Below are 27520 nucleotides of genomic sequence, written 5' to 3' on the forward strand. Positions count from 1 at the left end.
ATGTTTGCATCCTCGTTGACAGCAATGCCCCGAGTATGGCTCGGGACGGGCTAATCCTGCAATGTTCCGCTTCATGATCTATTTTTGCTGCTATTGACAATGTTTGTATCTAAAGTCCACCTGTCATTTTTCTACCGTTTCCCATTCTGGAAGCAAATTCCCCTCTAGGTCGTTTTTTGTAACCTCGTGCGTTCGTGATCGCGTAACCACTCCCACTCGTGGCTGGTGGAAAATTACCAGCTTACAAGCAACAGGCACATGAATGGTACTTGCAGTGGATCTCATCGTACAAACCAGCAGTGTGCCTGTCTGACGCACATGCTCGTCTTTTTCATTATGTTACATTTGGAAATAACTCAAATTGCGAGTCTAAGTGGATAGATTTATTAAATGGGGTCACTTTTTTAACTAACTGTCAACGTATGTGATAATAATAATAATAAGACGCTATGACGGTGACAGTGTTTTGTATTTTAAGCCTCGATTACAGCAGTTACAGATGTCTTTTGGCCGCTCGCTATTCCGACAGAGACTCTTGAAGAAATCCATTCTACATAGGAGTCTGCCCTCTTTTTCTCTCCTGGCGGAGCGGTCGCGTGGGCGCTTGAGCCAATTGAATTTGATTGACGGGTTCTCCGTGCAATGGGAGCGCAGACGGGATTTCTCCGCCAAAGCTGCAGCCAATCACCGCAAGCAATGGGCGGCTCTCCAGTCCAAACTTTACGCGGCGCCATCGGCTGAAAACTAAACCGAGATGGAATCTCCCAGTCTGAACCGGTTTCAACCGGTTGCGAGTTAGTTGCTTGAGAGAGGAAAGGAGGCGCAGGCACACAACCTCCATACTGCCCCGCTGGAAATTTATTAAGAGTAACGCATTTATTAGGTTGGTGAATCAACGTTTGTTTTGTTTCGTAAAATGTCTTGGAGTGACAGATTGCTGACTTTTCCTTGATAGTAGTTAAGGGACCCAATCAGTGGTTGTTAGCAGTCAGACATCCCTCGCTGCTGGAGCTGGAGATAGTCAACGCTGCAGAAATAGGAACGCTTTTCTTATCAACCGTGATTCTCAAGTGCTCACTATATCTCGTACGTTCTTTGGCTAACGCCGCACTTTTCAATCAGAGCCTCGGACTATAGGTACGTAAACTGGAGTGAAGTGCAAAGCGCCAATTAGTTGTTAGGCTGGCTGTATTCTACATGTGCCGGGCATAGCTAGCGGATATTGTATTGTTTTAGGTCATGTTTGCATAGCTTCTCATTGTGCTCACCAAACGGCTCTTAAATGACACTGATAACATACTTTGTGTAATCAAATAGACACGCGCGGGACTAGCGTGTGCTGTGTAGCGACGGTGCAAATCACGCGTGTTGGCCGAAATGTGTTTGAACTTGGTTTGAAACCAACGTTGTATGTGATTCAATCCACGCCTCTCCCCGCTCGCCAGCATCACTCGTGTGCGTGATGGCAGCGGATGTCAAGTTGGTGTTGCTAGGCACTCACTTGCTCGCCACTGTTAGCCTTCTCTTTGTCACGTGTCACGCGTACACAGCCAACCATCTTAAAAGCACAAACTGTAAATTTGGAGGTAAGCGCAACCGACAGTACCGAAACTCCTTTCACGTTACGCTGAGCTAATCGATGGCGCTGAGTGTCTTGTGGTGGGAGGGGTTGTACCACGCCATTGCTGGACCACATGGGAACCGTTAGCCACTCCAGAGCTTTACAAAATAGAGCCTAAGGGCGATTTAATGTTTCGCTTGCTGTGTGTGAAGTTGTGCAGAATGAATGCTGACATGGCTACAACTGCTGCTCCACACTGTCAATACGATCGTTAATTGCTCACTTGTTTTTTGTTTTTTTTTAGTTGGACTTTGAGTTAGCTGGGTTTCTTCAAGATGTAAACAAAGTGACGTCGGCTTTTGTATCCGACACGTGGCTTGGTTAACTACTTATCAATAAAATTGAATACATAACAACTATTTTGAAGTAACCGTTTTAATCTGTATTGTTGTAAATTGAACTAGGTTTGTGATTCCTGTCTTAATTTCTCCTTGCTCTGGCCAACGTGACTTGAGATTTTCTAAACCTGACGATTTGATGTCCTCCTATTTTGCTGGTTGTTGACAGTTGGTGGGTTGAGGGGATGTTGTAGTTTCGTTGTCAGCTGTTTGGAATTGTTTCAAAACACATCGCGCACATGACTTTGCCTGTTGAATGAGTTTGGTGCTTCCATGACCCCTCCTCTCTTTCCTGTCGTTGTTTCAGAGCTCTATGCCAGCAATTATGACAATGTTAGCAGACCATGCAGCACAGCAGCTGCTGGACTTCAACCAGAAACTGGATATCAACCTGCTGGATAATGTGGTGAACTGTTTATATCATGGGGTGGGACCACAGGTAAATTTTGTTGCAAATACATGTTTTTAAATTATTTTCACAGCCTAATATTTTTCTGAATGTCAAACCTCTAGTCTTAATCACTGCACTTATTTACCACAACACGTTCTGTCCCCACTGACTTGTAATTATTTAGTGTCCTAAATAATTCTGTTGCAGCAAAGAATGGCACAAGAAGTGTTGACACACCTCAAAGAACACCCAGATGCCTGGACAAGAGTGGACACCATCCTAGAGTTCTCCCAGAACATGAACACCAAAGTAAGCCGTGTTCAGTGATTTCTTTTATCTGTGGAAATTAGGTGTGTACCACCAGAGATCAAATTGGTGAATAAACAATGTACAGTAATGCACAATGGAAGCATGAAGGCAAACACAATATACTCTGATACACGATTGACCAATGATTAGTTCAAAGGTCAAAGAATGTTTCCAGGGGGAACTGTGGAAATGTAAATTATTCATTGTAGTGTCAAACTGCCCCACCATAAAACGTTAAAAGCTGTACAGGCAATGTTTTATGGAACATGTAACTTTCTTAGTGGTCATTCAAGTATAAAAAGTGCCAATTGATGTATAATAAAACTATTCACTCTGTCACATTTAGAGACTGGGAGGGTCGTGAAGGCAGTCCACTACATCATTGATGCTATTTCCACAAGACCATGTTTGGTACACATACAGACATTTCTTTTAGGCTGTCACCCCCTATGTGGGTGTCGACCAAAACAATATATGAACAGGAAATCCTTTTGGACCGGTTAGACTTTCTTCCATGTCCTTGTGGTTGATAAAGCTCCACGGCTATGTGTCGATTGTTCTATATATTCATCTTTCTTGGTATTAAATCACTTAGTTTGACTCACAGTTCTCTACCTGATCATTCATAGCCTAGTATGCTTTTAAGACAAAACAAACGAGCCAGCAGAAATTTGGATGGAACTTAACAAAAGTGTGTACTACAATTGTTGCTATGCTACTGCTACAACAAATAAGTTGTATGATCATCATCAAGTCTGGCTTTTTGACTTTTCTGATCCCCTTCAGTGGTGGCCAAAGCAAGATGTTTGTCTCATCGGACATCACAGAGAAGATGGCTTGACAACTGAAGCATATTTTTCAGGAGTATTTTGGTTTCCAAATTGTATGGCCTTAAAGGCCATTCGATTTGGATGTATTGTATTGTATTGTTTATTCAGCAGTGTGGACGCATTAATGTGGGAGCATGTTGGACCCAGTGGAAGTTAAAGGGGAATCCTGGAAATATTTGCAGCATCCGTTTTGCTAAGCGTGGCCTCTGTCCTCTTGAGAAGAAAAAAAAAGGAATTCATCAGGATCAGAACATCCATCCCTCCATTTCCTATACAGTTGTCCTCATTAGGTTCTCTGAAGAGCTAGGGCCTATCTGAGCTGACTTTCGGGTGAAAGGTAGAGTACATCCTGGAACGGTCACCAGCCAATTGCAGGGCACATAGACAACTATTCACACTCACCTGCACACCTATGGAAGCCAAAGGACCCGGAAAAACCTATGCAAGCATCGGGAGATCAGCTTTAGCAGCAACATTTGCTCACGCTTCTTTGCCAAAAACACTCCAATGCTTGCTGTTGTCACATATACTAAACATCCAGTACTTGCCAGAAATTCCTGCAGGCACTTCATTGCTGCTTTTCGGCCTTTTGGCAACCTCCCTGACCTGTTATCTTCTGGTCTTTTCATCAATGTTGGAAGGATGTCCATTTCTTGGCATTGTCGCTGTTGTGTCATGTTTTCTCCACTTGATGATGACTGTCTTCACTGTGTTCCATGCTATAGTTAATGTCTTGAAAATTATTTGGTACCTTCTTTTGACTGATACATTTGTGCAGTGGTCCCCGTGGACCATGTCAGGAAAAGCCTAATAGAACATCTGAACTTTATTTGGGAATATTCAGAGTTTGAATGTGGTTGGTTAATTCTGAACACTGCCACATCTCCAATTATAAGAGGGTGCTCACATTTGTGCAACCACATTATATATTTTTTACTTTACCGAAAGGATGACAACCTCTATTGATAAAATAGAAAATGACAACTCTTTTCATTTTCCTGATCAAAAATATATAAAATGAACTTGTTAGTGAAAACATGGCCAACCATCCCTTTAATTGGAGTCCACCTGTGGTAAATTTGATTTGATTTGGATAGGCACACTCCTGTCTATATAAGGGCCCACAGGTAAAAGTGCATGTCAGAGCACAAACCAAGCATGAAGTCGAAGGAATTGTCTGTAGACCTCCAAGACAGGATTGTCTTGACCCGAGGCACAAATCTGAGGAAGTGTACAGAAAAAAAAATGCTTTGAAGGATCCAATGAGTACAGTAGCCTCCATCATCCATAAATGGAAGAAGTTCTGAACCATGAGGACTCTTTCTAGAGTTGGCAACCGTCTAAATGAGTAATCTGGGAGGAGGGCCTTAGTCACGGAGGTGACCAAGAACCCGATCATCACTCTTTCAGAGCTCCAGTGGTCCTCTGTGGTGAGAGGAGAACCTTCCAGAAGTAGGGCTCTACACTAACGTTTGCACTACTAGCACTGGAGCTACCAACTTTTCAGTTGGTCGCACAGCACAGCATTTTGTTGCACCCTTTGGGAGGTATAGCATGACCATATTTGCTGATGCAGGCTTCTCATTTGGCATACCATAGTTTGTATGATGGTAAAATTGACAAGATACGGTATATATGTTTTGCTGTAATAAGAACTTTGTTTGAAACAAGCAGTAGCTGACAGAACAGGTCAGTTATTTTTATATTAGCAGTACTTTAAAAGACAAAAAAAAAATCAGGAAAAGCAATGAAATATTAGCTGAAACTTCAAATGAATTTTACTTGTATTAGTTCAACAAAATACAATATGGATACTAATTGGCAGAGCTGGGCATTTTACTAAAATTTCCCAGTCTATCGCGTAACGCTATGCTTTTGATAGCATTAAAAAATACATTTAGAACATTTTAAACACTTTAGAATAATTGAACACGAAAAACATTTAACTTTTTTTTATTTATATACACTACTGATATTTGTATTTATATCCAGGACTTTGCAAAAATCTTAGGGCACCAAAAGATTTGTTGTTTATTATTGAAGCCTTTGAGCAGTATAAAATCTCGTTTGACATCCCAACCACTAAAATGAAGGACAGAAGCCTAGTGCTTTGTTTAAATATTGTAACATACAGAAAGTGACTAGATAGACCATTGAGTATAATTAAATAAAATGGAAAAGTGATTTCACCAACATCATTCTTCTTATGCCAGATTTTATAGATTGATAGAAAGCGCACATTTAGATATTTGTAGCCTTTAACATTTGCAAGAGTTGTCAATGTTTAATGTCATGTTGTCGTTATGACCTTATCCGTTTGAACCACAAAAGTTGAGTGTATTACAAACCTTAATACAAATATTCAATCACAAGCATCTGTTCTATGGCACAAGTGAGCTGGGTGATCAGAACCGCAACACACACAATACATCCATTTCCACACAACGAGCTAGCAATCGTTTGATGGTTGGAGACCTAACCGGCCATTTCTATATTGTTTTATAACAGCAGTATCTAACAATATTTATAAAAACATGGAACACTGGATGAGAAGCTCGCAGTCTCGGATGCTCTAAGTTGCGGTGTGGGTCGTGAGCTCCTGAGTGAATGGGAGCGTACTGAATGTGAATCCGTCATTTATAAAGCAAATAGTGCTAGTTAAGTGCGTGTGGTGCGTGTTAACGTGGTAAAGCACACTTCCAGACTTGGATATTTGTTTTATACAATTTAACATCACGCGTGTCACAGATGGGCTTCAGCCTTGTGCGCGCCGCGTCTGACAGCCTGACAAAGTCGAAGCGCCTTCACTGTATTTTTTTTCCTCCCCAAGTATCGCAGGAGCATTAAGTACCGTAGCGGCATTAAAACATGCAATCGTGCTAGTGCAACCGGATGACATTTTTACCAGCACACACTGAAAGGTTGGCCACGTTTGCGAGCATTTTGGGCACATTGTCGAGCTCTGAGGAAGACAATCACCTCTGTAGCACTCCACCAATCAGGCCTGTATGGTAGAATGGACAGCTAGAAGCCACCACTCCTTAGTAAAAGCCACATGGCAGCCTGTCTAGAGTTTGCCAAAAGGCACCTGAAGGACTCTCAGACCATGAGAGAGAAAATTCTCTGGTCTGATGAGACAAAGATTAAACTATTTGGCGTGAATGGTTGGCGTCATGTTTGGAGGAAACCAGGCACTGCTCATCACCTACGGTGATGCATAAATGCTGGCAGCATCATGAAATGGGCATGTTTTTCAGAGATAGGAACTGGGAGACTACCGGTAGTTAGGATTGAGGGAAAGATGAATGCAGCAATGTACAGAGACATCCTGGATGAACATCTATTCCAGAGTGTTCAGGACCTGAAACTGTGGTGGAAGGTTTACGTTCCATCAGGTCTACAACCATAATCACGCACCAGGACAACGACTTAGTGGCTTCAGGACAACTCTTGAGAATGTCCTTGAGTGGCTCGGCCAGAGCCCAGACTTGAATCCGAATCTGAAAATGGCTGTGCACCGGCGCTCCCCATCCAACCTGACGGAACTTAAAGTGTTGAAAAGGGAAATGGGCAAAACTGCCCATAGATAGGTGCGCCAAGCTTGTGGCATCATATTCAAAGACTTGATAGCTGTAATTTTTTGCCAAAGGTACATCAACACAATATTAAGTTGGCAAAAAAAGTATGGATGTCTTCTAGGGGGCAAAAAAAGAAAATGATTACATTTTGAGGCTGTAACGTAAAGTGTGGAAAAAGTTGAGCGCTGTGAATACTTTCTGGCTGCACTGTGTATGGGCGCAATGACTATAAGACATGATGTATAATGATAGGCCATCACCGTTTAAAAGCCAGCATGGAACTTTGCAGAAATTTCTACCCAAACAAAAAAGGTTTGAGGTTCTTTAAAGCCCACATGAGAGGGCTTTGGATTAATTGTTTGCATCTCGTGCTTTGGAGCTCACGCTGTGCATATGGTGCTGTATAAATGAATACATTTTGAAGTCAATGGCTCATCTTACATCACAAGTCTACTATAAGAAAGGTGGCTGTAGCTGGTTTTTGACATTTCCACAAGCACAATCGTCCCTGGTGTCAGTTTTGGTTCTACATACTGGAACCAGTTCCTGTTCTGTCCCAAACCGTTCACAGTGCTCAAACCTTCACCGCTTTTTTTTCAGTTTAGGATAACGACGTATGCAGTATAGGTGTACCTTCCCGCCCGTTACAATCCTTGCAATGCATGGATTTTTTTTTCCAGCCTGGTCTGTAGTGAACTCTTCCACACTCTAATATTACTGCACACAGAATGCTAGAAAATCTACATAAAAGATGGGGTTCTGTCTGTTTTTTTTTTTTTTTTTTTAAGCCAGAAACAAATGATCTTAGGCTTTTCCATGTTATTCATGTTTTTCCCCAAGTTTGCACTAATGTTCACTCTATCTTGTCTCTTTGCTTGTTACAGTACTATGCCCTTCAGATCTTGGAAACTGTTATCAAAACAAGATGGAAAATTCTTCCCCGGAATCAATGTGAAGGTACTTTTTTTTTTTTTTTTCCTCCATACATTTTACCTGTGATACTCTCAAAGCATTCTAAAACCTTGAATCATATTCGAGTCGCGTTTGTGCCACGTGTAAAAGCAGCTAGTTGATGTTTTCTGCACCACTTACCAAGCTGGAGTTGGGGTTTCAATGTGGCCGACTTGGTGATGCAAATGTTTTCAGCACTTTTTCATATTTTGTGTAATCATTATATATTTTTAATTGCCCTTGAGATTGCCTTAATTTTGACTGTGGATGCATGAATACATTTTGTGGCAAATCCAATGAATGGTGACTGGCAAGTACCAATATTTCTTTTCCCACCTTTTGAAGGAAGACTGGCTTGTTTTCAGATCCACTCGCTTCATCCAGCCACGTTGATATATAAATTCAATGTTCCTGCAGGCCGGAAAAAGTAATGAGAGGATGGTGAAAACTGTTTTCAAACAACATTGATTGTCTGGGAATTTGTAACTTCTGTTCAACAAGCAATACAAAACCCACATCATTGTTCGCACAATTGGTTGACAAATTGTGATTGGAGAAGCATAGTTTATATTGAAGTACAGGCGAGATTGAAGAATGTCAGTGGTATTTATTGGAATAAGTTAAGTCTCCCTCAACGATTGTACCGTTTGTATTTTCCAGGGATAAAAAAGTATGTTGTTGGTCTCATTATTAAGACTTCATCTGATGCTGCAAATGTGGAGGTATGTAACACTATGTATCATGCATGTTATATGTTATTCAAAACGTGGAATTTAGTCAACATTGACTTTAGTCTGGCAGTCCTAAAATGTGACAATAGAATACATTACATCAACCATTTTGTTATATAGTATTATGTATATGTGTGTATATACAGCAGTGCCTTGAGGTATGAGCCTGGTCACAGAATGAATTAAACTGATTCTAGAGCACTGGTGTCAAACTCAAGGCCTGGGCGCCAGATCTGGCCTGGCACATCATTTTGAGTGGCCCGTGAAAGCAAATCATTTGTCAACTTCCATGATCCTGGCTAAACTCTGTACGGAAATTTCAAATTATCGTGTAATAAATAACTTTTTTTGTTTCCCTTTTTACAGTAACTTCAACATTAATTGAACAAATCCTGATTTCAGAACTGGTAATCCATCAATTTGTTGTGTAAATGTAATAATACGATGAGACGATTAAATATTTATTTGGTTTCAACGTCATAACGGCCCTCTGAAGGAAGCCGTAACTACAAAGTGGCCGGCGACCAAAATGAGTTTGACACCTCTGACCTAGAGGCGCAACGATTAATTAACAACTAATCGATTATTAAAGTAATCGATCATTTTTTAAAAAATGGATTAACTTTTCTGAAACCTTTAACTTAAAATTGTCCAAATAATTGGGATTTCAGCTTCTCAAAGAATAAATCTTCACAGATTTCTGTATTTCTCTGAGAAAGCAGACTTTTTTTTATAAAACATTTGCAAACATCTGTCTTTACTTTGGAAAACAATGATCAACATTTTTAGGACTGTCTGACATGGTAAGGACCAAACCGATAACTGAATCATAAAGAATTGATATTGATGCATTTTCTGCATTGTCATTTTAAAATAATGTCCTGTTTTTGAATGAAGAAGTGGAAATAAAAACATGTTTTTTTTTTATCTGATTCATCGATTCATCGACAAAGTATTCAACATATAATTGAATATTAAAATAATCGTTAGTTGCTGTTCTACTTGTATCTCAAATCATTCATTTAAAAATCATCTTTCCGAGTGGCACTCACAGCCTTGAACAGTTCTGCCTAACACAGTGCTCGAGACCAAATATTGTCACTATTGTTGCCTATGAAACAACCCAACAGCTCATTTGTTTTACATTTGAACTTTCTTTTAGAAAGAAAAGGTGTACATTGGAAAGCTGAACATGATTCTTGTTCAGGTAAGTCTTTACCTAATTTGTCTTTTTCTATTGTAGTGGCAAAAGGGCCAGCAAAACATGCTAATTAACATGTAAGCAGTCCAGAACAGTGAAGCCTTGCTTTTAGTATTTCATGATGTACTCTAATGCTTAAATAATCCATAAAGAATGCTAGTAAATGTAAAGTCCTGTCCGTATCATCTGTTAAGTTCTTCACAACTTAATGGAACTGCTGTATTGATATTACTCTTTGAATTATTGATTGAAATTGTTAGGATGCCATCTTCTTTCGTCAGGAACGACTGTGTGAATTCTTAAATGGGTTAGTTGTCAAAATCTTCTTTGACCTTTATGCAATTTAAGGCCATTCTCAGAGTAAATATGAAATATGTGGGAATTAATAATCAATAGGTATCATTTACATCAAATGCTCAATTGTACAGTTGTGCATAATATGAAGGGCTAGTGCCACTCGTGCCTTGGTTTTGATTTTCTTTTCAAAAGGTGAATTTCCAAATGTGTCTTTGCAAAGATTAAAAAAGATCAGCATAGTCTTTGTTGTGTAGAGTAACAGTGTTTATATTTGAGCTTCATTTGATCCCACTTGAAACATAAAGTGGACATTTGTGCTGATATTAGTAATTTAGCCACTCAGACGATTCATGAGTGACACACATCAATGACGCAGAGTCATCTTTAGTAGAAGTTTCATGGGGCAATCGCCTCATTTACACCAAAAATGTTTAGCTTTTCCCGCCTCGCTCCTGAGTCTCGTCACACCTTGATGGAAATTTAGTTCTGGACTTTGCACAAATCTGATTGGCTGGATCAAATCAGCAGATATTTTGCATTTCTTGCCAGATCAGAACTAATGTCATAATTTGACAATGACGTCATTGACCACAAAATAATACATAGCGCACTAGGGCTGAACGATTTATCGTTTTTGGGACCGAAATCGCGATCTCAGGCAACGCGGTTTTGAGATCGTCAAAGATGCGGTTTCTTTAAAGGGCCCTTATCCCCCACGTTCACCAATAGTGGCATGCTACTGTGGGCAGATCCAGCGCCGAATTGGTTTAAAAAAAAAAAGAAAAGTTGTCCTACTAAAGGCCGTTGCTTGTACTCCCGGAAGTCATTTCGTTCGTGGCTGCTTGAATGCTAAGCGCTAAGCGAGCTTGCCCTGTAGCAGCATGGTCTTTATTTATATTATATGTAAGTCCGTGCAAGGCAGCAACGAGCTGCGTGCTGCGCGTTATCTCCTCCGTTGTGACAAAATAAACGACCCCACTAACAATTAGCGTTTTCACCGCAGAGGCGAATGAGGGGTCGCTAAGTGTGCTAATCGATAAAGTAAAGTCAAGAATAGCAAAATAAGTGCTTAGGTGTACAGTAGACTTTTTACTGAAGCCCGACTAGAACTGTGTAAGGATGGAGATCCAGCAGTTATGAACAGAAATGTTGTATTACAATAAACACGTATCTAGACAAAAAAATAAGGCGAGGGCTGCATTAGCAATTTAGCACACACTCTAACACCGTCCGGAACTCGCCAACGGCTTAAATAACTCAATCACAAATATTCTCATTGTGATATTTACACTCACCATTACTCACCAGGACCAAAAGATTCAAACAGTACCATGATAGAGTATGTATTTCAAACCATACATAAGCCCTCAGTCTCTGCTTGAAGCAGTTAAGCTCTAGCAAAAATATGGGTAAAAATATTGATTTAGGTACAAAGACCATGTACATTAGTACCAATTGTAAATTATTTTGGGGTTAAAAATGGATTTTTATACACGCAATTGCATATTTGAGTAATTTTTCAAGCGGCACGCAAAGCTCGCCGCCAGTGCTCATTCATTCTGAAGGGAGCGCTCAGTCTCATTCATTTGGCCGCCTCTCCAAGTCAACGCCGCCAGCGCTCATTGAGAATGAATGAAAGCTCACTGTCATTCATTTGGCCGCCCCTCCGAGTCAACGGCTCGTCGTCTCCGCTCTGTGGCATCCAAAGCCGATCGGCGGCTGCCCAAATCTGCCATCACTCAGGCGGGAGCCTCAGCAGTTGGGCCGGGGAAGCGGCGACGCTCCGCTCTGGTAGCCGGAGAAGTCGCATTCAAGTGAATGGAGCCACTTCTCCCCAACTCGGGTGCAAAAATGAAAGTGTTTCTCTCGTGGCTGCTCTGAGAAAGTGGGTGTGTGGTCAGTCTGTAGGGGCGGTAACGAGGGTGGCTCCTCAATTTGCGACGTAGAAAATTGAGGCCCCAGTCGTTTTCTTGGGTTGGGTGGGGCTGTTTCTTAGGAGGAATGAACAGGGATGCTCACAGGTGAGTAAATGGAGGAAAACACCACTCTAAGGTGCTTTTGGTGAGGAATTAGCATTTTAACTTGGTTTAAAGCATTTAGCATGATATGGCCCTGTTAATAATCCAAGGTTTCTCATATCAATCAAATTTTATTTATATAGCACTTTTCATACATAAAAATGCATCTCAAAGTGCTTTAAAACATTCAAAGCAAAACATCGAATTATCTTCAATCAAAAGAAAAGATAAATTATTTAAAAGTTGTTGAAAGCCAAACTAAAAAGGTGTGGCTTCCTCTTAAAAATATCAACAGTCTCTGCAGACCTGACGTCCTCTGGCAGGCTATTCCAAAGGTGAGGACCAAAACGGCTGAATGCAGCCTCGCCATGCATTTTGGTCCTCACCCTTGGAATAAATAAAAGGCCGGCGCCAGAGGACCTCAGGATCCGCGAGGGCTGGTATGATAAAAGCAAATCAGATAAATAAGATGGCCCAAGACCATTAACACATTTATAAACTAATAAAAGTACTTTAAAATCGATCCTGAAACACACAGGGAGCCAATGCAGCAATTTCAAAACTGGCGTAATGTGCTCCCGCTCATATACAGTTCGATTATACAAATAAAAAATCCACTATTCAAATAATTCATTTTTTTGGGGGGGTGGCGGGTGATTGGCAAGCCTGCTGGAGTGCCATGCGCGTTTGATACTATTTGAGCTGTCGACGCCTCTGATACAATCATGAACAAACTTGTATAATACTACTTGTGATACTTCAGTTATGTCAGGTACCGTATTTTCAGTATCGTACCAGAACGGAAAGGAGTACGGCTATCGATTAGCAGAAGCCCACAAGTAGCATGTTAATACAGTGGTTATATATTGACAAGTAACGGCAATCTTTGAAAATGTTTATCACCTGCGAAAAGTGAGGGAATATTGTATTAGGGACACATACTTGAATTATTTTAAGGATGACTTATTTTTAGCAAGTGCCACAGATAACCATTCACTCTTCCATTTATAATTTCCAGCGCATTTGTCACCCTTTAGAAACTGTTTGAATCATTGTGCTGTGCTGTGCTGTGTGTGTGTGTGTGGGGGTGTGTGTGTGTGTGTGTGTGTGTGTGTGTGTAGATCTTGAAGCAGGAGTGGCCCAAGCACTGGCCCACGTTCATCAGTGACATTGTCGGAGCAAGTCGAACCAGTGAGAGTCTTTGTCAGAACAACATGGTCATTCTCAAACTGCTTAGCGAGGAGGTCTTTGACTTCTCCAGCGGCCAGATGACCCAGGTGAAAGCCAAACATCTGAAAGACAGGTTAGTGGAGTACCGTACTTAAAAACACAACACCGACTATCTGCTGTATGCAGCCCATAATATGGCTTTGTGTTTCTTTCAGTATGTGCAATGAATTCTCCCAGATATTCCAGCTTTGCCAGTTTGTAATGGTATTTGAATCCCAGTCTCTCATCATAACATTATTTTGTCGCCAGAGTTTTCTTTTTAAATCTTTTCATCTTGTGTCTTAGGAAAATTCCCAGAATGCACCCCTGGTTCATGCTACTCTGGAGACCCTCTTACGTTTCCTCAACTGGATTCCTTTGGGCTATATTTTTGAAACCAAGCTAATCAGCACGTTAGTGTATAAGGTAGGCATGCGCAGAGAGAGAAGAAAGGTTGATTATATTATCAAAATAATGTATGTATGCACGTATCCCTCTTGTAATTGTTTTCAGTTTCTGAACGTCCCCATGTTCCGCAATGTGACACTGAAGTGTTTGACGGAAATCGCTGGAGTAAGTGTCAGCCAGTACGAGGAGCAGTTCGTCACACTCTTCACCCTGACAATGTGTCAACTCAAGCAGGTGACCTTCATGATAGACTCTGATAAGCAAAAGCAAGCGTGTCCTTTGGGCTCCTACAAAATAGAACTCTAACCCAATTCATACTTATTTAGATGCTTCCCCTCAACACTAACATCCGGCTGGCCTATGCCAACGGGAAGGATGAAGAGCAGAACTTTATCCAGAACCTCAGTCTGTTCCTCTGTACGTTCCTGAAAGAGCACGGCACGCTCATTGAAACGCGGCTTAACCTGAGAGAAACGTTAATGGAGGTGAGTTGCCCGTCAGGGGCCAGCGTTTTAGGACCAGAGCATATCTAACTTGAGTTTACTGTCCCGTTTCAGGCGCTTCACTATATGCTGCTGGTGTCCGAAGTGGAAGAGACTGAAATCTTTAAAATTTGTCTGGAATATTGGAACCATCTGGCGGCCGAGCTGTACAGAGAGAGTCCCTTCTCCACGTCCACATCTCCGTTGCTGTCTGGCAACCAGCACTTTGACGTGCCGCCGCGCAGGCAGCTCTACCTGCCCGTTCTGTCCAAGGTACCACTTAACGAGTCATTCCAATCCCTGAATCACTCGAAACATTTGCAGATATATTGCCAGCGCTCTTTCAGTCTTAATAGAAGTATTGCTGGTGGTGAAAACCATTACATATCTTTCCTTCTGGCACTTATCCACATTAGGAAAGTTTCTGTGTGCAAGTGAGAGCAGCTTCTCCTTAATGTGTGCGCTGACACTTGGGCTGAACTATTTGTGTTTTTGATCGAAATCGCGATTCCAGACATGACATGATCGTGAAAGTTTCTGATTTTTGCGATGCTCCTGGCTGACCCAGAATCTGTTGTATCAACAATAGGGCTGCACAATATATCGGGAAAAAAATGCAGATATTGCGATAATGGCCTATGCAATATGCATATCACAAAGATGGAATTGTATGCTTTTATATGAATTTGACCAGCCAGATGCAGACTTAAATGTGCACCGCCACCCAATCGTTTGACATTATCTAGGGGAATTAAAATTAATTAGCTAAGAACACATTGAGCTTGTTTATTTTGAGGCATAGGAAGAACTTCTTTCATTAGATAATAATGTCATTTATTTAGGTACATGTTAAATGTCACAATAACATCGATATCGCAATAGTCAACATCCATATCGCATGTTTTTCCAATATCGTGCAGCCCTAATCAACAATCTCACACAAACTCGCCCTCCCTCCTCTCTCACAAAGCTGACCAATCAGAAGCGGCATGCTACTCCTGACAGGTCATTGCGAACTAACCAACTCTGAGCTGCTGCTCACGGACGGGGGGAAATACTGGGAGCTAACACGCGCCGTGCCGAGGCACATGCTACAAGCTATGCTTGCTAGCTGGTGTGGCTAATTATTATCCTCCCGCGTGCAGATCCTTTTCTCTCAGTAACTAATCCTCGCCTCTGTGGTGGCAAATATGACGATGATAATAACAAGCAATGCATTGCTATCACTAAAAGCGGGTAAGGAGTAGCACCACTGACAGAAAGAGGACAAGAAGCTAATGCTGATGGCTAAGCTAGTATTGTGTGCCAAACAACAGAAAAGGTGCTGCGGTGTACAATACACTTCAGACATAATCGTTTAAGCGAGAGCAACCAGCTCCGAAAAGTAAATTAGCAGGTGTCGAGAGAGAAAATAGGACAGGCAAACATCATCAGAGTAAGCACACTCACCCATGTCAGCCAGGACCTGGGTTTTAACAGTTTGAAATGAAAAAGTAACTCTAATAATTCCCATTTTGAGTTTTGTTTTTTAAATTTAGTTAGTTTTAATTTGTTTTCAGAGGGGGTTTCTTAGTTTGTATTAATTTTAGTTTCTTTTTGTGTTTTTTGAAAATGCTTCCTTTTTAGTTTTTTTGTTTTAGCTTTAGGTTTTAATAATAATAAAATGAATAATGTATCAATCCATGTTTAGAATGTTGTGTGAACCATTCATACATGACTAGTTTTGTTATTATTGGACTATTGCACATATTTTGGATCATCTTTTCTGTTTTTTAGTTTTGTTGTTTTCTCCCACCTTTGCCCAACAGGTGCGTCTGCTGATGGTAAGCCGGATGGCCAAACCAGAGGAAGTACTGGTGGTGGAGAATGACCAAGGGGAAGTGGTCAGAGAGTTCATGAAGGACACCGATTCAATAAACCTCTACAAGAACATGAGAGAAACACTTGGTGGGTCTCCCGTCGATCCCAATTCAACCCTGTCCTCTAAAGCTGTCTGAACGTAACCGAAAGCACGGTTTAGCAAATGCTGATCATAGATGTCGTGTGCTTCTCTGCAGTGTACCTGACTCACTTGGACTATGCAGACACAGAGCGTATCATGACTGAGAAGCTTCACAACCAGGTGAATGGCACTGAGTGGTCCTGGAAGAATCTCAACACATTGTGTTGGGCCATTGGGTCCATCAGTGGGGCCATGCACGAAGAGGATGAAAAGAGGTTCTTGGTCACAGTCATTAAGGTATTGTAAGAAGTTGTGAATTGGTTTGGATACCATTTTTGTGGACATCCTGTACTATAAACTGACTTTATGAAGAATGCACAAAGAAAAGTATTGGTATACAGTAATCGTTAAAAATGAGACTTATTTGCCCCAGGATCTGTTAGGCCTGTGTGAACAAAAGCGGGGAAAGGACAACAAGGCCATTATAGCCTCCAACATTATGTACATCGTCGGCCAGTACCCTCGCTTTCTCAGAGCCCACTGGAAGTTCCTCAAAACGGTGGTCAACAAGCTCTTTGAGTTCATGCACGGTGAGCTTTTGAGAGTGGACGATTTTGTTCGTACTGTGTCGTCTTTTCACTTTATAATCTGAGCACCGTCCACGGTCCTTTGTCTTCAGAGACCCACGATGGAGTTCAGGACATGGCGTGTGACACGTTCATCAAGATTGCCCAGAAGTGCCGGCGGCACTTCATCCAGGTACAGGTGGGAGAGGTCATGCCATTTATTGATGAGATCCTCAACAACATCAACACCATCATCTGTGACCTGCAGCCCCAGCAGGTCAGTTCAGAGAGGTGCAATACAGAAGGACTCCGGTCACACTCGACTCATCCAGTGCTCACCCAATCTCTTGTTTGTGTCCAAGGTGCACACGTTCTACGAGGCTGTCGGTTATATGATCGGCGCTCAGACAGACCAGGCTGTGCAGGAGCATCTGATCGAGAAATACATGTTGCTGCCCAATCAAGTTTGGGACAGCATCATCCAGCAGGCCACCAAGGTAACTTTTGTGTACTTGTTGGACTTTCACTATCTCTTTCAGATATTGTATTTCGACAAGTGAACACGCACGCATTTCTGTTCATGTGGTTTCATTCAGCATGTTGAACACTTGAGTCGTCTTCAATGTGTGACCATATTTTGTGAAACACTTTTTGAAGACATGAGTTGCGCTTATTGATGTTGTGTAGAATTAACGTAAATCCACTTGCTTTGTGCTTTCTGCTGCCGCATCCGCATTCAGAATGTGGACATTTTGAAGGACCCGGAGACTGTGAAACAACTGGGCAGCATCCTAAAGACCAACGTCAGAGCCTGCAAGGCAGTTGGACACCCATTTGTCATCCAACTGGGACGGATTTACCTCGACATGCTCAATGTGTACAAGTGCCTCAGCGAGAACATATCTGCTGCCATTCAGACAAATGGTATGGGAGGTGTGTGTTCATTATGGCATTCATGTGATTGGACTTTGGAGATATTTGAGGAGTATTCAAATTCAACTTGGTGATTGAGTCATCTTCCCTTTGTGTTGTTGTTTTTCAAAAGATCGTACAAAGTGACTTAGTATATTCCAAAATAGCACACTAATTTATGATACGTAATCAGACATTAAGTCGATAACTAGTTCACTTTTAAATAGATTAAACAGATCTCAAAACAGGGATTTCCTTTACTTTTGAAAGGCAAGTGCATAAGTCAAGTCAAATAGAAAATTGTGGCGATGTACAGGTATCCAGGAGAAAAGTTCCTGCCCGTGTGATTCATTTGCTTACTTTCCTTCTATTGGGATTAATAAAGTACGCAGTCAGGCTAAGGGTTCAGAAAATGGATGGATGAATCATTCATAGCAACTCATTGAACAGCAAGCTTGTTGGGGTTGAAGTAATTACGCCCTCTGCTGGTTGCCTCTAATTAGTGAAATCCATTATGCCGCCCTTGCTTCAAAACAGATCAGCTACGTAACAAAATGAAAATAGATTTTTCATATCAATTTTAAGTTCAAAATGAATTAGTATTCCATGGGAAACCGCAACCACTTTAAGGAAAGCCGGTTGAAGAGTCTTAAGCCGCTTTTCTCTTAGTTTCACCGGCGATGCTCCGCCCTGAGTGGTCACCTTTCCATTACCCGTTTTTGGAGCCGTGCAGTTACGGAACCGCTCTTCAAAACTCCCTCCTTGTAAAATGCAGGCCGAGTAGGGGCCGTGTCATCGCTGCCATCTGATTGGCTGACAAGTTTAGGCGTCTTTTTTTTTTTTTGTGCGTGATGCCGCAAGTAACTCCACTGCACACGTCCTTGATTTATAGACAGTGAGGCCGCCTGGCGGTAAGCTGCCGCCAAGTCATGAATATACTATATATACAGTTCACCTAATTGTTTTGCAGCAGTACTTAACCATACTTACAATTTCATATGTACCCGGCGAGCGGCGCATGTCGCTAGCAAACCTTTCTACCTCAAGCTTTACTCTTTCATTCATTGGTACATATGAAATTGTAAATATGGTCAAGTATTGTGGTTAAATACTGCGTTTTTGTCTTGCTGGCGGGCGGCTGTGTCTTTCACTTAAACTCGGGAATAGATTTGTGAAATTTTATGGCACAACCTTGCAACACTGCAAGTATGCACTGTGCAGTGGAGGCTTGCCCAGTTCAGTTGATTCTGCCTCAATCGATTGGCGCCTGTTGTAATGGAAAAGCAACGGAAGCCAGGCCGGGCCAAGCGAGGCCTGTGCAGTGGGGTGTCAGGACAAGCGGCTTTAGAGGTCACGAGCCTGGTGGAGCTACCAAAAGGGAAACCCTGGGATCAGCAGCTTTCCCTTGTGAATATGCTGGTATGATGTTTGACATGTTGCTCTGTGTGTGCAGGTGAGATGGTGACCAAGCAGCCTCTGATCAGGAGCATGAGGACTGTGAAACGAGAGACCTTGAAACTGATCTCCGGCTGGGTCAGCCGATCTAACGATCCACAGATGGTGAGAATCTGTCATGAAATCCATTCTAGAAAGCGGTGGGGTCGCTCACTGCTTTGTGTGGGAATGTGCCCGTATGGCTGACTCGCCTCACTCAGCTCTGTGGCTGCGCTGATCAGAAAGGAAAAGAGGCTACACGTTTGCCTCAAAGCCTTTTATGAACCCGCTGCAAAGTCAATGTTGAAGTTGGCATAATTTTGCTTCCTTTTTGTGAGTCTTCCCTTGAAAATAGAGATTTGTTCACAATGAAAAAACAGTCTTATTGTGGTGTACATTTTTGTAAAGTTTTCATGTCATAAAAAATCCTTCAGGCTTTTGATTATTATTTTTTTTCTTTAAACACGTTGTGGGTTGATAGGCGACTCTGGTGATTGATTGATCTTGATGTTCTTGCTGCCTCATTTTCAACCTCTGGCCGGCGGGCTGACCCATCCTGTCCATTGCAGGTCGGGGAGAATTTTGTCCCCCCACTGTTGGACGCCGTCCTCATCGACTACCAACGCAACGTCCCCGCTGCTCGCGAGCCCGAGGTTCTGAGCACCATGGCGACTATTGTCAACAAGCTGGGGGGACACATTACCACTGAGATACCACAAATCTTTGACGCCGTCTTCGAGTGCACTCTAAACATGATCAACAAGGTATGGATGGACTCGGGACGTTTCATATCACTATATTAAGAGATATTTGGAAACAGCCAGTCCTTGAATAAATGAAGCACATGTATGAAGCCTTGAGCGTTTTTTTTTTTTTTTCCCCCTCGTTGTGCCCCCCCACCAGAACTTTGAAGAGTATCCCGAGCACCGAACTCACTTCTTCTACCTGCTGCAAGCTGTCAATTCGCACTGCTTCCCTGCGTTCCTCGCCATCCCCCCAGCCCAGTTCAAACTGGTGCTGGATTCCATCATCTGGGCCTTCAAACACACCATGAGGAATGTTGCTGACACCGGTGAGGACCCTGAGCCCTACTTTGCCTGTGAAAATGTCACCAGGCAAGAATGCCGCATGATGATAGCGCACTCACTTATGGGGGCACATTGAGACAACAGACCGTAACAGTTCAGTTCAGTTTCAAAGGACGACAATGTGGATACTTTGTTTAGCATCAAGAAGCATCTCCCTCACCTTGCGCCGAGTGGCTTTTTAATGTGCGCTGTGCTGTTTTTGTTTTTTTTCTCGGCTGATCAGGTCTGCAGATTCTCTACACAATGCTTCAGAACGTAGCCCAGGAGGAAGCCGCAGCTCAGAGCTTTTACCAGACGTATTTCTGTGATATCCTGCAACACATCTTCTCTGTGGTCACCGACACATCTCACACTGCCGGTGAGTTTGCCGATAAATTGGGATCATGTTTCGGTTAGTATTACCCTTTCGAATTTTAATTGATGTGAAAACTGCATTTAGCTTGATAGGAAAACATGTGACAGATGTTCTTCCAAATATGTATTTCATAACTGAAACTATTAAATACATCCCTGTCATCTTAGTCATTTCATGTGCTTTTTGTGGGGAAAGTCCCCAATTTGACAATTTCCAATAACAAGAAGTACGGTACTTGCCGTTTGTAACTGCATATTGTTGGGGATTCAGAATCAAACATTTATGTTACTTTAATATATCGTCGCTGTCCTGCGAAAAAAACCTATCGCATTAACATGAAAATGAAACATTTTTCCAAAATTGGACATGTCTGTAATGCGGAAACACTATTCATGTAAAAATAAGAAAATTAAAAAAAAATGGACACAAGTGTTTTTCACAGGACAGCGACAATATCCTAATTTCGACCAATTTGGTCATGCTGATTGTGTCGCGTAATTGTCATACCATTTGGTCTCGAGTCTGTTGCTGACATTTGGTGTCTTCTTTATTTATTTATTTGGATATGTCTCCTCAGGTCTGACCATGCACGCTTCCATCCTGGCCTACATGTTCAACCTAGTGGAGGAGGGCAAGATCACCACTGCACTGAACCCCGCCTCTCCCGCCAACAACCAGGTGTTCATTCAGGAGTACGTGGCCAACCTGCTCAAGACGGCCTTCCCTCACCTGCAGGAGTAAGTCCGCACGCAAGCGCAGCCCACCCGCTGCTCTGCCTCCCCCATCTAATGTCACCTGCGTGTTCTCCGTAGTGCTCAGGTGAAGGTGTTTGTAACCGGACTGTTCAGCCTCAACCAGGACATTCCTGCTTTCAAGGAGCACCTTCGGGACTTCCTCGTCCAGATTAAGGTAAGAACCTGTGCAAGGATGAGGATGAATGGGGGAGTGAGTAAGACAGCGTGTGCATAGGAAGCACTGACAACCAGAAAAAAAAAAGATCTGAATGATGTCTTTTGTCAAATCAACAAAGTCGACCTGGCGATCATCACCGTAGGTCGTTCAACCCCTAATCTGCTCCACACAACAGTAAAGGCACACTATTCATTCTTCAGAGCTGGGCACTTTAGCTTTTTTTTGCCGGTCCGTCCTCCGTCCGTGACCTGGGTAGCACCCTTCCATCCTCGACCATCCATCCTTATTCATAAAAATTATCATCCTGTGACCCCGTCCGTATTCGTCCGTTCAAAGCGCTTCCGTTGGTCCACGCACCTCCTGCTAACAAAAAACAAAATGTCCAAACGTCCGTGCATGACATTATTTCAAGCTCATTAGTTGGCTCATTTCCTGTGCACATTCACTTACCGGCTGGGAGTATCGTGGGTAGATTGAATTGCTCTCAACTGTTTAACTAAGACAGCTTTTTAGCTGCCAGCAACCACCGTCGTGATGTGATGATGAAGATGACGATGCGGACCGGAGTAAACCAGAGGAGAATATTTCACGAGAATGTTTCAGATTGCGTTAATTTATAATGCAATACTATTGGGTTTTGTTGCACGTTTTCACTATTTTTTGCGTTATTTCTCGGAATGTCACAATATTGAGATACTAAAATTGCCACAGTATATCGTCGTTGTCATTAGTATCAGCAAATCAGGTAAAAATGACAGGTGGAATTGTTCAAAGCCAAAGTTGTTTTCCATTTGTGCAGTTCCAGCACCCTCTGGTGGTTAGTTTATTAATGCAGTTTAATTTGGTGAATGACTGGCCAAGCCTATTTCTTTGTGACTGCTGTAATTATGTACAAAAACAAAATATTGTGATGTTTTTTTTAACATGAGCTCTTTTTTTACAATATCGTGAGCTTATTATATATCGCCAACCTCTCCATAATATCATAAAAATTGTGTCGTGAGGTTCATATTATCACATTTGGCATCCGTAGTTATTTTGCAATAAAAAATAATTATTGTAAAATAAGGCAATGTCATTTTAGGAGCAGAACGAACGACTTCCACTTCAAAGTCATAGCTTTCAGTGTTTTTTTTTTTGTTTTTTTTTTTCCCCCCCTCACTGGTGAAATGGGCGGCAGACTATGCCTGGTAGTACAATGCTGCAGGGAGGGAACGCATATGAAAAAGAGCACTCCAGTGTTGTGCAGGCTTAGCAGGCAGTTTTTTTTAGCAGGCAGTCATTTTAAAAGAACACAAGTCATCCGGTACTTGACCCAGTTAGAGACGGACAAAAATCTACCTCCGTCCTTGCTTAGCCCGTCCTTTTTAAGCGTTCTAGACCTCCATCCAACCGTTCACAAAATGGGTGTCCATCCAGGACATTTCCATCCCAGGGAAGGAATGCCCACCTCTGCTATTCTTATTATAGATTTTAAAAAGTGCTTTAATTCCACCTTGTGGACTCTCTAGCACCGCTGAACAATTGTGAAAAAATAATTTGATACGGAGATTTTTTTTTTGTCCTCAATATTGCCATTGTACTTTAATATGGTCTTCTTCACATATGTTTTTTTTTTTAAAACACAAGCCATAAATTAATCTGTATTAAAATAAATATGATACGTTATTTATAGTGTGCTTCACAACAGCTGCAGCTGTAACAAAGCACTTTACAATATCCAACAATAATACATCAACAAATACAGTGAAAGCAGTCAAATTAAAACACAAATTAATGATACTAACACATACACAGTAGACATAAAAATTGTAGAACAGTGCCAGTCTCATGTTGGTTGGAAAGCTCAAGAATACAAATGCGTCTTCAAACGAGTTTTAAAAATAAACAAAGAGGGGGCTTGCTTCACATTTAACAGAACAGAAAAGGCCGGATTCCCTCTGAGGCTCCGCTTAGTCCTCAGCGCCTCGTGTAGTGTCTGGTCCACAGACCCGAGGCTCCGGGCAGGTGCGGTAGGGGTGGAGGAGCTCGGGAGGCCATTTAAAGATTTCAAAACAAGTAGAAGTATCTTAAAATGAACTCTAAAATATACTGGGAAGCCAGAATTAGTTATGTGCTCCAGTTAGGAGACGAGCAGCAGCGTTTTGGACCAACTGGAGACGCTTGAGGGAAGACTGGCTGACTCCAAAATGAAGTGCATTACAGTAATCTAGCTGTTGAGAAAGGAAGAGCTTCAATTTAGTCAGCTGGCTAAAATGAACGATGCTGGATTTAACAACGGCACTGATTTGCTAACCCCCCCCCAAAAATCACTGTCCAATTTAAAACCCAGATTCGAGACTGTTGGCTTTAGATAAGATGGCAGGGGGCCCAGGACAACAGGGTGGAATGTACAACACCACAACTTCTGTTTTCTCTTTGTTGAAATTTAAGAAATACAGTGACTAACAAGTAACAACTTGATCGAGTAAGGGTCACATGATTTAAAATCAGTAAGAGTTGCGAGTCGGCGGCGTAACCGGCTGGTGTGTGGCTCCGCAGGAGTTTGCCGGCGAGGACACGACGGACCTGTTCCTGGAGGAGAGGGAAGCGTCGCTTCGTCAGGCTCAGGAAGAGAAACACAAAATCCAAATGTCGGTTCCAGGCATCCTAAACCCGCACGAGATCCCAGAGGAGATGTGCGACTGAGCCGCGCTCGCTCGGCCGCCACATCAAACTGTCCTACTAACTCAACTAACCGCAGCAAAGACAACAAAAGCCAAGAGAGGCACTTCAGCGTGATGACTGACGGGAGACTCCGCCCCCTCCGCGGACTGGATGCTGGTCGTGCAAAACAACGCCAATAACATGTAAATGAACCGTGGCCCTTTTTGCATAATCTACGTTTTGTATGGACTTTTTTCCTCTAATCTCTTTCCACAACTTGCGTTTGATCAGTCCGGCTTGCCGCTGAACTGCATGAACAAGTCAACCATCTTGTTTTTGTTGTTTCTTCCACTTCCCTTACTCCCTCCTCCCCATATATTTGTTGAAATATAAATATATATATGTGATGAAATATATATATTTATATACAGTGAGAGAGGTTTTTGTTGTTGATCGGCATCAAGACTCGTAGAGTTGGAAGGTCTTTTAGAGGCACATACACCGCTTGGTGGGAGAATGAATGGAACGGCTAATGAATGAAGGCTTAAAAGATGTCAGCATCTTTTCATCGTGAGTTGTGCGGCACCTGACTAAGTTGTTTGAACACTTTTGTAAGGAACGCAACAATGTGCATATCATCCCAATTGTATAGCATCTTTAATACCATGGGAACATTTTTTTTCCTCTTATTCTATTATTTCATTTGGTGTGTGTGCGCGCGCGCGCGTGTGTGGGTATTGTCGCGTAGTCGACATCAGGCTTTTGTTTTCCTCTAAGAGGATCGTTGCTCATTCGTGAGCCTCCATGAATGGGACGTTTTAAAGAAGTGGAAGAGGTATTTATGGTTTCTTGGTTGATGGCTTTCAACGTGTTCAGTTGTGCTCATTTAGATTGTTTACCATGCAGTAGTGCTTCAAGACACTACATTTAGAGCAAAATGACAAATAATAAATCGGGTTTACATTTAATTTTGTATTTTTGCATTTTTCATTCGTACGCGTTGAGTTCTGTCCAAATAAACAATTAGGCTCAAGAATGTATAAATTCCTAATAAGTACCCCGTCTCTAATGGCAAATATCCCTTCTCAAGGTGTTACATTTGTTGTGAATTTTTTGAATTGATTAAAAAGTTTAGAGTTTTACAAGTGTGTTTTCTTTCTTTTTACTGGCTGCATTGAGTTATATAAAAAAAAAAAACGACATTGATGATTCAGTGTTCTGTTACTGTTTTATTTGTTAAAAGCAATCTAATATATAGCAACCATTCCTAGATTGGTCAACAATCACAAATACTACAGACTTGCTTTTTATTACACAAGGATTGTGGTAACTGAAAGGTTGCAAGTGATGAAGATGGGAGTCACAGGGCCCATACACGCACGCACACGCACACACTTTTGCTTCATGCTCAAGGCTCTGGCTGTTGTGGAGCACAGGTCAAACCGGAAACTGTTTTCTTAGTGCACACTATGATATGCTCTCATGTCATTTTTGTAGCTCCTTCCCCCATACCCACTTGTCTGTGGTCCAAAAATAAATCCTCCAGAAACACTTGAGAAGTGCAACCAGTTGGAGCGGCGCTTCCTCCGAGCTCAGCCAGGTCCAGGGAGCTCCTTGTTTTTCAAGGACTGCGCGCAGCTGCACAAACAAACTGCAGAGTGTGCTGATCCTTTAAACCGTCACCTGAGTTTAGCAGAAGGGGCCGCTCGATGGCCGCTCAGCGTGAAACGCGATGGGAGGGGTAATGGCGGTGGGGTCGATGAATGGCCACGGAGCAAGCAGACATGCCTGGAGCACATATTAGGTTACTGTACAGTCTCCGCCATCACTTCTCTATGTGTGTCCGGATCTGCGCATAGCGTAATTTAGGCCTAACGAGGGGACACAAAGAAATGGATAATTGATCAATGTTTTCGTTTCGTTTGATGATTTTCAGCTAAGCAGGGGTTTACTATCCAGCCCACCTTGGTGTCTTGTCAAAGGTGTGTCTGCTTTGAGTGGCACTCTTGAATTGCGCTTCCAGTCTGGAGTAGATTCCCCCTGCTGGCTGCAATGGCACACACACAGATATGGCTGAAGCGAGTTCTCGAGTAATTCGGTTAAAAAGAAAAGAAAAAAGATCAAGACCTTTTTTTTTCCCCCCGCCTCAAGCACCCGCTTATTAACGTGTACAACTTTCAGAAAGAACAAGTCAATCACCGCAGCAACAATTGTTCATGCTATACAAGACAGTAACATGCCGCCAACTTCAAAATAAGCCTTACCTTACCAAATATATCAACATCAATGCCTTTTATTTCGAAGTTCGTTTAGCAGCAGCCGTACTCAAGTGGCCGGCGATATACATCTGATTACTTTTCAAAGGTGTTTTAATAGATGAAAATGACTATCCTGCACATTTTGTCAGTTGGTCATTCATAATAAAGTGGAAATTCTTTTTTTTTTGGTCTTCTGTTTTCATAATATCCTTTAGCCAGTAAATAAATTCTTTATTTTATAATTTTTTAAATTTGTATCCAAATACCTGATTATTCAATAAAATTTTCAGTTGGCTATCCGCATACCCAAATATTCGTTAGCTGCAGCCCCACACACACACCCAATAAATGTGGCATGCATTGCAACATACTACCGGACACACACCTCTTTTGTGTCCTTGGATCTGTTTTGCTCCTGGTCTCCAAAGCGCATCTTGGTGAGGTAGTCGATGATCTCGGCCATGCGACGCTGGTCTGTTTAGAAAACAAATAAGGTGTTGTAATGTAAACGTACTTGACCGCAAGAGCTGAGAGTTCCACAAAGTGTGTTTACCTTCTTCTCTCTGAGCATCCTGGTTGTACCGCATGGAGCGAGAACTATCCCACTTGCTTTTCTGAACGCTCACTCTACAGCACGCAAATAACAAGTGATCACTTAGTTATCAACCAAAAGTATCTAGTGGAGTTAAAGCCCCCTGTTCAAGGGTGTAAGGAATGTCAATTTTCTCACTAAATAAATATTTTATACTTAATAAAGAGCAGTGGTTTAATTGCAGAATTCCTTCCATCTATTTTCTTGAGTGCTTGTCCACATTATGTTCAAGGTTGCACTGGAGCCAATCCCATCTGACTTTGAGGTGAGAGGTTACACCCTGAACTGGTCGCCCGCCAATAACAGAGTACATACAGTAGTAGACAATGTATGCAGTAATTACTACATTCTACAACATTCTAATAATAAGTCATTGTTTCCGTAGATGAACTCACATGAAAGGAGTGTTGTCTCTGGACGGCGGCTGTAGCAAGAAAATGACATTTGCAAA

The 27520-nt window shown here is 42.1% G+C and overlaps 2 protein-coding genes across 12 annotated transcripts in view; one reads left to right on the forward strand and one right to left on the reverse strand.

The window, feature by feature from the left end:
• xpo1b (exportin 1 (CRM1 homolog, yeast) b) lies at nt 1–27255 on the forward strand. 6 transcript variants are annotated; one of them, XM_086044660.1, is made up of 25 exons: nt 1–101; nt 2267–2398; nt 2558–2659; nt 7952–8024; nt 8679–8740; nt 9912–9956; nt 13387–13568; nt 13651–13699; nt 13781–13900; nt 13988–14116; nt 14209–14367; nt 14440–14637; nt 16173–16311; nt 16422–16603; nt 16740–16896; nt 16986–17149; nt 17235–17369; nt 17613–17805; nt 19238–19344; nt 19788–19982; nt 20122–20290; nt 20530–20664; nt 21239–21398; nt 21474–21570; nt 24115–27255. In XM_086044660.1, exons 2-25 carry the CDS (start codon nt 2273–2275, stop codon nt 24259–24261), a joined length of 3225 nt encoding a protein of 1074 aa, XP_085900786.1. In that variant the 5' UTR covers nt 1–101; nt 2267–2272; the 3' UTR covers nt 24262–27255. The 6 variants fall into 6 exon arrangements, with proteins under 6 accessions (XP_085900786.1, XP_085900782.1, XP_085900787.1 ...); XM_086044656.1 differs by lacking the exon at nt 1–101 and adding an exon at nt 241–265; XM_086044661.1 differs by lacking the exon at nt 1–101 and adding an exon at nt 241–265 and having other exon boundaries at nt 17613–17796.
• Nucleotides 25429–27520, reverse strand: part of sanbr (SANT and BTB domain regulator of CSR) — a 10918-nt gene continuing 8826 nt past the window's right edge. For 3 of the 6 annotated variants that reach the window (XM_086044664.1, XM_086044663.1, XM_086044662.1), the window contains 5 exons: nt 27465–27493; nt 27031–27104; nt 26863–26951; nt 26184–26266; nt 25429–26090 (listed from right to left, as the gene is read on the reverse strand). In XM_086044664.1, the coding sequence (XP_085900790.1) occupies nt 26045–26090; nt 26184–26266; nt 26863–26951; nt 27031–27104; nt 27465–27493 (321 nt within the window). In that variant the 3' untranslated portion in view covers nt 25429–26044. Of the gene's footprint in view, nt 26091–26183; nt 26267–26862; nt 26952–27030; nt 27494–27520 lie in introns of those variants that run through there. The other 3 variants (XR_015088592.1, XR_015088591.1, XM_086044665.1) reach the window with 2 other exon arrangements.

Source organism: Filicampus tigris, chromosome 11 (assembly GCF_054856515.1).
Source record: "Filicampus tigris isolate MCC_2025a chromosome 11, RoL_Ftig_1.0, whole genome shotgun sequence".
NCBI lineage: Eukaryota > Metazoa > Chordata > Actinopteri > Syngnathiformes > Syngnathidae > Filicampus > Filicampus tigris.

Bases quoted from the DNA above. Each gene is read 5' to 3' on its own strand.
- xpo1b (XM_086044656.1), top strand. The intron at 16,312-16,421 runs GTGGGTCTCCCG...GCTTCTCTGCAG, and splicing joins GAACATGAGAGAAACACTTG to TGTACCTGACTCACTTGGAC. The intron at 17,806-19,237 runs GTGTGTGTTCAT...CTGTGTGTGCAG, and splicing joins TCAGACAAATGGTATGGGAG to GTGAGATGGTGACCAAGCAG.